Source organism: Panicum virgatum, chromosome 5K (assembly GCF_016808335.1).
Source record: "Panicum virgatum strain AP13 chromosome 5K, P.virgatum_v5, whole genome shotgun sequence".
NCBI classification, from domain to species: Eukaryota; Viridiplantae; Streptophyta; class Magnoliopsida; order Poales; family Poaceae; genus Panicum; species Panicum virgatum.
This window is the reverse complement of record NC_053140.1, coordinates 34,195,113-34,205,490: the sequence shown is the minus strand read 5'-3', so window position 1 is coordinate 34,205,490 and position 10,378 is coordinate 34,195,113. Positions and strand designations below refer to the sequence as shown.

Sequence of the window (10,378 nt, the reverse complement as noted above, 5' to 3'; positions counted from 1 at the left end):
CGTGCTGGGGTCCCGTGCAGGCGGTGGAGAAGGTGGGCCAACACTAGGATTCCTGTCAGCTGGCGTTGGTGATCTTTGCCTTGAGCACCGAGCGGAATCTGTGGCTGCTTGCACCAATCTTATGTCGCGCTTTGGCCACACGATCCATGTGTGTACGGCATATTTTAGTTCTGTTTCTTCAGGACCTATAGAGATCGGGAGGTCCATGTCTTCCCAGCATTCTTCAGTAATTCGGTCAACAAAGACTCTGGTGAATCCTTCAGGAATCGGCTGGCAATGTATTGTCCCGCCTTCTTCTTGGACTTCCGCATAACCCTCAGCACAAACTTTGAGCTTTTTCCCATAAAGAACCAGAAGCTCACATTGGGTCCTAACGGTGATGTCGTCAATGGGGTCCCTCGGCCTGTCGGCACCCAAATTAGGGTGCTCTGTGAAAGCAACACTGCTACGATGCTGAGAAGGGGGGCTGATCTCCACATTGGCAGCTGGTTGGTCCGAGCGTTGCCCAACTATTGCCTCAAGTGACATTATCCAATTTTCTAGGCTACGGATCTTCTCTGCCACTACTGCCTTGCTTCTGCATCGGCTTCGGTAGGTTTCGAGATCTCTGGAAAAACCATATTTACATGGAATTACGTCCACGCCTCGGGTTCGTCCAGTGTGTTCCGCATTCCCAAGAGCGTAAGTCAGCTCGTCATTCTCTCTGTTGGGCTGGAAGGTTCCTTCTTCTGTACGCCTCATTGCATCGTCGAGTCTTTGGGCAGCCTCTCTTAGTACGTCGCTAGTCACAAACATTCCAGTGTCGGGGTCTAGTGTGCCTCCATGAGCATAGAAGTAATACCTTGCTCGTTTGGGCCAACTCAAGGTCTGCGGTACGATTCCTTTTACAGTTAAATTATTTTTCATCTTTTCTCATTTCGGAACAGCAACCTTATAACCTCCAGGCCCAAATCTATGGAAGTTTGTCTTTTTGCTAGCATTCATTTTACCTTGAGAAAAGAATCTAAACCCTGAATCCACGCCGAGGTGCTCCGGCTTCCGTGCATCCATTGCCGGTCCATCTGTACAAGTTAAAAAAAATCATACTCATTATCCCTAAAAACATGTTACTATGAAGTAATTCAAAAAAATGTAAATGTGTCATAGGCCACCTATCTAGTAAATTTAAATTAAATAGCAAAATAAATTGGCACAATAACATATACACATGTCACCATGAAATAATTCAAAAAAATCATTCTAAATGTGTGATAGTCAAACTATATAGTAATCATTCTCTAAAAAGCAACAAATCAATTCTACCTTGCTCAAATTAATGAACAAATTAATAAATCATGCTTATTTTCCCTCATCCTTAAAATCCTTAAAATTTTACATAATAACATATACGCATGTCCCCGTGAAATAATTCAAAAAAATTACTCTAAATGTGTCATAGTCAAACTATCTAGAAAACCTTCTCTAAAAAGTAACAAATCGATTCTATTTTGCTCAAATTAATGAACAAATCGGAAAATTATGCTCATTTTTCCTCAACCTTAAAATCACTATTTTCTTTATCTAGAAAGCATGAAACAAAGAATAAACACCGTGAAAGAAGAGTGAAAGAAGCTACTAACCTTTGGTGCACTTTGGATGGGTGAAATCCTCACAAATTTGGGGGAAAATGGGCAGCACCTCCCCTCTAACACGCCATGAGAGAGAGGAGGAGCTCGGCCAAATGAATTGGTCGGGCTGGGGAAGAAGGAGTGTCTGGTATATACGGGGCAAGTTAGTGCCGGCTGGTGGCTTTAGCCGGCACTAAGTGTGGACGTTTAGTGCCAGCTTGTATCTCTAGCCGGCACTAACAGACTTCTGACCGTTGTGGGTTTGGGTACGGCGAAGCTAAAATGCAACAAGGTGCATTTGTATAGCAAATACACAGATCCTCTGTAGGTCTCGTATTATAACTACTAGTCCGGCCTCACGCATGCAAAATTAGATGCAAACAACCAATCATAGCTTATCCTCCGCCACCCACCAGGAAGCATGAATGCAGAGAATTTTTTCTTGATTCGGATTGAAAAAAATACAATATTTGGTAACATTTGCAATTTTCAGTGGTATTTTACGGGTCGATCCTTAAGGGGCTTGAGAAACAATCGGGCTTGATTGAGCCCGTATTGGCCGTGTCGATATCTCCATGGCTCCGCCGACGCAGCGAGGCCGTTCCACCCACCGGCGGCCGCCCTTGCTGTGTGTCTGTGATGGCTCGCCCTCTAGCGTCTCTCTACCGAGGCTTGTTCGCCGTGCGGCCTGCGCGGCGGCCTTTGACCTAGCAATAGTGCAGGTCCACGCGACGGCCACGCTCCCGTCAGCAGGCAGGAGGCAATTATTATGGTTAGCATATCCTCTGCTCAACCGCAATTGGTACGCTCCCCTAGCCTTCAACATCTTATCTTTCTTTGATCAAAAAAAAAATCTTATATTTCTGATCTCAAATCAACCGTCCGTAGTTGGTTGAGGTTCGCCTGTGATTGCAGAACCGTGTAGATATGAAATATCTGAGTTTTAGATCAACGAAACATTGAGATAATGTGAAGTTTATGTGATGCGTATGTGGCATTGTTAAAGGATATCGACCAAATAAAAAACTCAACATAATTTTAGTTATGGTATTCTAAGAAACTACTTTTAGCAATTACTTATGAATCTTTGCCCGAGTCTGTTTACTTCGGGTTCCAGCAGTGGAATACTCAACATAAGATTCAGATGGTTATGACCCCCAGAAAAGATTCAGATCTGAATGTTTAGACTCTCATTACATATCGCCTAGTATGCAATGGATATTCACCCCCATATATACTTATACAATAAAACTCCATTATAGCTGAGAGAGGAACCACAAATGTTTATTACCTTCCTCCTGAGAGGCTTGACATTGTACCAATACTCATCATCAATTGTTGGCATGACGTAGAGGAATGGTTTAATCCCCTGTTTTCCATCAAGGTTAGCATCCTCATCCTCATATCTGATGGTGTGAACTCTGGCAGCTGCATGTCGCCATTGAGGTATTGCATTACTAGATGCATCCGAGGCCTTGCACTAGTGAATGGATGTGAGCACATGAGCCCAAGTTTTAGCACCAGACACGCCTCATCTATGTTACAATCACCATCTAGCCTCTTGTCTATTGTCTCCACCAATGATCCTTTCTGCCAATGATCAAGGACCCAATCGACCAGCATAAACTGTTCACTTTCTGCATTCTGCTTGACAGGCTTTTGCCCACAGGTGACTTCAAGAAGGAACGTACCAAAGGCAAAGACATCTGTAAGAGGGGATGCCTTACCACTCCGTGCCAATTCTGGGGCTAGGTAACCTATGGTGCCAACCACACGTGTGGTCTGTGGGTCTGCACCATGATTATATGACTTTGCAAGGCCAAAGTCCCCTAACCGCCCGTTCAATTCGCTATCAAGAAGCACATTGCTTGCTTTGATGTCTCGGTGGATTACGACTTTATCCCATTTCTCATGGAGGTAGAGCAAGCCACATGCAACTCCTTTGATGATATGAAATCTTGTAGCCCAGTCTAGTGATGGTTTATTCTGTTCACAATATAGGAACTTGTCAAGACTACCATTTGGCATGTAGTCATATACCAAAAGAAGTTCACCTTTTCGCCTACAATAACCAAATAACTGCACGAGGTTGCGGTGTCGAAGGTGGCCAATGCTAACAATCTCAGTAATGAACTCTTTGGCCCCTTGCTTTGAATCATGTGACAACCTCTTAACAGCAATATCCAATTGTGATGTCGGAAGTATGCCTTTATACACCTTTCCAAACCCTCCAGCACCAAGCAAATTCTTATCCTTAAACCCTTCTGTGGCAAGGAACAAATCATTGTATGCAAATCGATGTGGTCCAAACTCAAACTCCCAATCTTCCAGTAACTCATTATATGCTAATTTCTTCCGTGCAAGTAAAATAATGACAGTTCCAACAACAAAGATGAATGATGCAATGACTACTGGAAGAACTATCATCAAGACCTTTGAGGTTGACCTGGAGCCAACATGTGGTAACTTTGGCAACTTGGTGATGTCAATCTCTGGAGTGCTATTACTCATGCTGAAGCTCCAACCAAATAAGCAATATCTTGAGTTAATTACTCCAGTTGCAGATGAAAAGCCAATGTATGCTGTATCTGTCAGAACTGTTGAGAGATTGTAGATGGCTGAGACTAGCGGCTTAACAGGTTTAGCCATTTTGATGGGAGCCAACGTTAAATCGATCTGTGTGGTCCCTTCATCATACTCCACCCACACTTGCATCATGTCACGGCTAATGAGTGTCAAATTCGTGAACATACCATTTTTGTCATTGTAGAAAGCAGCACTTTGGGCTTGCACAGAGTGGAGACTATTGATGTTGATGCCAACATGGTTGTCGTTGATATCCTCGAACTCGCTGTTTTGTATGGTGTCAAGCTCAACTGCGAAGATATTGTTACTTGCATTTCCATTGTTCTGGTCATTGAGGAGGCCTAAGTACTGAGCTGGAAATGCCCTGGAGAAATTATTGTTTTTTTGTGATGAAGAATGCCATGCCATCCGCACTCTTGTCTGGGTAGGCCGAGAGGATGCTAAAGATGAAGGTGACCGAGAAGGACTTCACATTTCCACTAGGTGACTTGCGGAAGTGCAGAGGAGATGGGTAGAAAGCATGGCCTTTGAGGTTAAAGCTGCCATTAGTTAGCTCAAGGATTCCATCTGGATTGATTGTGGCAGTGCCATCTAGGCTGAGATTAGCTCTGGAGAAGCTGGAGTACACGAACTGATCATCGGTGACAATGAACGATGCAAAGTTGAGGCTTGAAAAGCAGAGGAGTTGATACAGAACGAGCCAGATGTGTTTCTTTTCAGGCATGGGCAGTGTAACTTGTGACTATTCCAGAAAGATGCGAGAGCATAGTAGTTTGTAAGCTATATGTGGTTTCCCCTCTATCTCTAGCAATCCATTTGTCACTAATATATAGTGGAATTGAGTCAGCCAGGTATTTAGTTGTCTTTATTTTTTCCATGCACATGACATCTATGGGAGTCACTGTCAGTAGAGGATGAAAGCAATAAAATTAGACTCAATCAGGTTCAAACATGTGCTAGGATACTTTTGACTTTTTCCCTTTAAAATTTCTTTCAAGGTTTCATATTGCGAGGAAGACTTTTTTGTTGGTGAACTAAAGTGTCGTTTCTTGATTCATTACTTCTTGCAACCTTCAGAGCAGGTTCCTTTCTTTGTGGAGGGTTAACGAAGTTTCAGTGAACGGGTTGATATGTGAAAAAAGTAAGAGACCCAAAATGCCAACATTACATACATAATTGATTTTCATAGCTAAAAATTGTGGTTATGTGGGGGGTTCAGCAGTATAATCAAAGTATCTAATGCAAACCATTTGTGCAAACCGCAGAATCTTATAAGATCTAATGTCTCTGGAGACAATTTCTAGAGAACGAAATTCCTCTGTTCATTGTCTAGATGTCTCAGTTGTTGGTAATGTGCCAGGAAATGTATTTTGTTCTAGGATTTTTTGTTAAAATTACCATCATTGCTTTCACTTTCCCTTGATCTCACTGGCCTTATCTGCAGACAATCATGTCTGCTCCCTGTGTTTAGTTTGTTTCAATATTGTGGAGTTATATGGCTGAATTATATTTTTGATATGTGAAAAGCTAGGAATTTGTAATCTTTATCAGTGAAAAGATGTTTTCATATAATTTGAACATTTCAGATGGAAATCTACTGAGCACATGAACAAGAAGATGATTCTTAATAGATCTGTCTAAAATGTGACTCTGTTGTAACTGTATTTGGTTACTCTACGTACAGTAAAAAAACCAACAAATATTGTATTGAAGTACTTTCCCATTTATATATGAAGGTTTTATGCTTCACATCATGACGAACCTGTCAGTTTTTTTTTTAAAAAACATATTCTATTAGAGTATTCCATAGACTATTGAGTGAGAATGCTTTTCTATATTGATGAAAGAATATCTTAATGTCGAACATAAATGAAAGCAAGTCAGCTGGGTAACCTTGTCATGACTGTTACATTTTTTTTTTGGATCATGTGGCGTGATATGCCATACATAGATGCACTTTATTTTTGCACTCTGGCTGCCTGTTAGCTCATAATTTGCTGTGCAGCCTGCAACTTGTAGTTTTTTAGCCTTCTACTTGTCCAAAACATCTGCATACTTTTCACAAGTAATAAATGCTGAAATTTGGAGATATTTAAACACTGAGAATTCTCCTTTATTGCCCTTAATGTGCAGTGAAAATAACCCCCCCCCCCCAATATAATGCTGAAAATAAGATATGTCTATAACGTACAAATGTCAAAAAAGTTGATGCTGACTCTGTGATAGCATGCATAAGTTTCTAGCAAATGTCACATCATTTATTTGTGAAAAATTTCTTCTAATCAATTAATGTTTCATCTGTGGATATTAATAGTCAAACTATCCTTTTAATCACAGTATAGCAGACTAAAGGTTGAAGCTATCTTGGTTCAACGAAAGAAACAGATGGAGTTTTTCGTGGCCAAAACATTTAGAGAAAAACTAATATTGTTATGGTATTGGAGGTGGCGTGCTTGACTATGTTATGATATTCAAATACATGTCACGTTGTTGACTTGTTAACTATTTTGTTTGATTCAGTCAATTTTTCATTGGATGCTACCAATAGTCAAAGGTCATTTTGTTCCTTCTTGCAGGATAAAGATTGAGGCTATCCAGGTTCAATGAAAGAATTTTTTAATCAGGGATCTTAAAGTTTGCAGTCTGAATATTTAGAAAAGCAATTATGTTCTGAACAGAGAGGCATCATCCTGGACTGGGTACTAAACCAGTGATATGAATGGTATATAGAGTCTGAGGAATTTCCAGTATCCTGATATTTGGTCCAACTCCAAGAAGTTAAGTCCAACTCCAAGAAGTTAAGTGGTGATACTTTATTTTTGTCCATCTACAATGAAGAGTATATGAAGTTGTCATGAAGTATGTTCTTTCTTTGTAGATGAAGTTTTTCTGCATCATATCATGATCAGGTTCTAAAAGAAACTAATATATTGTACTATTATTACATATAATTGCAACTCTTTTTTATCTTGAAGCGTTCTTCTTTGTACATGAAAAGTCGAGGACAAGCAAAACACATCAGCACGGTAATTTCTAAACCATTACTGGTGGAGGATGTATTGTCCCAGTTCTTTTATTTAAGTAAGAACTGTCTGACTTTATTTTTGATCTTATAATACAGATCTCGTACCCTGTTTTCTGTATTTCTGGCTTATGTAGAAGTCATTGTTATACCTGTGGTCAATATGGAAATTTAGCAACTTATTTAGAACAAAACATGTTCAATACCATTTTGTATTCTTTTTATTTGCATCCTTGTTTAGATGAGGACTAGTCCAAGGCTTTATTTACACCCTTTGATGTCTCTCATTTCTGTGTACTCGCTACACCCCACTTCATTACAAAGCCTTGAATATCCCAACAAATAGATTATAGGTAGATCAACAATAGTACATTACATATGTAACATCCACATAAAAAACAAACATTAAGTGACAAACTGTTAAAACCTTATATTATTAAATCACCTAGAAATATTGAAGGCCATGCATCCATGAGTCTCATCTAGTCATCTTCCTCCTGAGATGGTAGATATTGTGCCGAAGCCCATTTCTGATGGACACTGCAATATGATGTATGGGTTGAGATCATCGTTCTGCATCAAAGCTAGCATGGAAAAGCTTAGATTTGGTGTTATCTCTGATATTGGTAGTTCCTTGTTGAGGTACTGCATGGCTTGCCTCATATTTGGCCTTGCGTTAGTAAACGGGTGGGAGCACAACAATCCTAGCTTTAGTGCTAGGCATGCCTCATCAATATCATATTCACCTTGAAGTTTGATGTCCACTGTATCTGCGAGTGATCCATTATGCCAATGTTCAAGCACCCAGTCAACTAACATTAGCTGTCTGTCTTCAGTATTCAGCTTGATAGGCCTTTGCCCACATATGACCTCAAGAATGAACACTCCAAAGGCAAATACATCTGTCAGAGGGGTTGCCTTGCCAGTGCGTGCTAGCTCTGGAGCTAGGTATCCTATGGTGCCAACCACATGTGTGGCTTCTGGGATAGTGCCATGATCATCCAATCTTGCGAGACCAAAATCACCAATTCGCCCATTTGTCTCGTCGTCGAGGAGCACATTGCTTGCCTTAATGTCACGATGTATGATGACTTTCTCACACTCTTCATGAAGGTAAAGTAAACCTGATGCTACTCCTTTAATTATTTGGAACCTTTTAGTCCAATCTAAAGTAGTCTTGCCATCTTTACCATACAGGTATTTGTCAAGGCTTCCATTTGGCATGTAATCATACACTAAGAGAAGCTCACCTTTTCGCCTGCAATATCCCAATAACCGCACAAGGTTACGATGTTGAAGGTGACCAATACTAACGATCTCTGCAATAAATTCCTTTATGCCTTGTTTTGAGTCATGTGACACTCTCTTCACAGCAACATCTAATCTGGATACAGGGAGAACCCCCTTATATACCATTCCAAACCCTCCTGTACCCAATAGATTTTTATCTCCAAATCCTTCTGTCGCATCAAACAAATCCTTGTATGACAACCGATGAGGGCCATACTCAACCTCCCAATCTTCATGTAGCTCAGCATACCTTAGATTCCTCCGCACAAGTACAAAAGTAATAATGCATGCACCAAGGAGGACAACCATAATCACTACTGGCAAAGTTATCTTTAATGTCTTCGACTGAGCCTTTTGACCGAGATGAGGCAGCTCTGGCAGCTTGGTAATTTCGATTGGTGGAGCAGGACTGTTGATGCCAAAACTCCAGGCAAGCAAATAGTGTTCTCCAGTTACTGTGCCTGTTGAGGATGAGAAGCCCATGTATGCCAGATTAGTGATGACTGTGGATAAATTGTAGGTAGTAGAGAGCAGTGGCCTAACTGGTTTTGCAATGTTGAGGGGAGCCATGGTGACATTGATCTGTGTGGTTTCTCTGTTGTAGTCCACCCAAACTTGCATCGCCTTGTGGCTATTAAGTGTCAAATTCAAGAAAATACCACTCTTATCATCATAATAGCCTGCTTCATAGGATTGCATGGATCGAACACTATTGATATTGATGCCAACATGGTTGTCATTGATGTCATGTAAGTCATAATTTTGGACAGTGTCAAGCTCAATAGCAAAGATATAACTATTTGGGTCACCATTGGTGTGGTCGTTGAAGAGGCCCAAGTATTGGGTTGGGAATGCAGCTGAGAAATTTTTGTTTGGCGCAATGAAGAAGGCAAGGCCATGGCCACTCTCAGGGTAGATAGACAGGATGGCAAACACAAAGGATATGGAGAATGACTGCACTGTACCAGACTTGTGGAAGAGAACTGGACTTGGGTGGAATGCATGGCCTTTCTGCCGAACCATGCTGTCGGTAAGCTCAATAAGGCCGCTTGGCATGATTCTAGCTCCACCATCGAGGCTCAGGTTTCTGTCAGTGAAGCCAGAGTAGACAAACTGATCTTCCCCAGAACTGCATCCTGCAATACTAAGGCCCATGAGCAAGCAGAAGAATGTAATTTCCTTTGGCATGTCCGTTACCTTGTAGTTTCTGGATCATGCACTGTGGTGACAAGCTTAATGGACTCTGTTTTGCAATTTGGCAGCTCAAAATTAGCAGTGGAGCTACTCAACTTGTAGTTAATGAGGCTTCTACTTGTTCAAAACTTCTGCATACTTTTCTCAGGTAATAAACTTGGAAAATGATGTGTTTCTACTACTGAGAATGATGGTTTATTTCCATGAAAGAATACGGGAAGTGAGATTATAATTAGTCAATTATACAGGTCATCAAACTTGAGGACGACTTGGGTGGAAATTTGCATAGCTGAAAATGGTATTTTGATTACGTATGGCAACAAAGTTGAGAGTGACTAATTGAAACTTCGCATTCTAGCACATATCATGACACGGATTTGTTTAACATTTCTTTTCAATCAATCAGACCTTCATTAGTGGTTACTAATAGTCAAACTGTCCTTGTTTGCATGAAAAATATTGAGGCTATCCCGGTTCAACGAAACAAATGTATGGGTTTTGAAACTGTAGTAGTTTGAATATTCAGACCAAAATCAACAATCTCGTGAACTTGGAGGTGGAATCCTTGACATGATCCCAATAGAATTTCTAATACCATGTGATGCAAAGTCGGCGTATAACATCCAATTTACTGGTTCCTAGTTCCTACAGCACTTTCAATGGAGAACTAATCTGGAAG

At 40.8% G+C, this 10,378-nt stretch overlaps 1 protein-coding gene and 1 pseudogene across 1 annotated transcript; both read right to left on the bottom strand.

Annotated features, from left to right (window-relative positions):
- Nucleotides 1-2,643: 2,643 nt before the first annotated feature.
- On the bottom strand, nucleotides 2,644-5,644 carry LOC120709525 (annotated as a pseudogene).
- Nucleotides 5,645-7,411: 1,767 nt separating this feature from the next.
- On the bottom strand, nucleotides 7,412-9,843 carry LOC120709526 (L-type lectin-domain containing receptor kinase SIT2-like). Its single transcript, XM_039995196.1, has one exon. The coding sequence runs from the start codon at nucleotides 9,691-9,693 to the stop codon at nucleotides 7,702-7,704; it is 1,992 nt and encodes a 663-aa protein (XP_039851130.1). The 5' UTR covers nucleotides 9,694-9,843; the 3' UTR covers nucleotides 7,412-7,701.
- Between the last annotated feature and the right edge of the window lie 535 nt (nucleotides 9,844-10,378).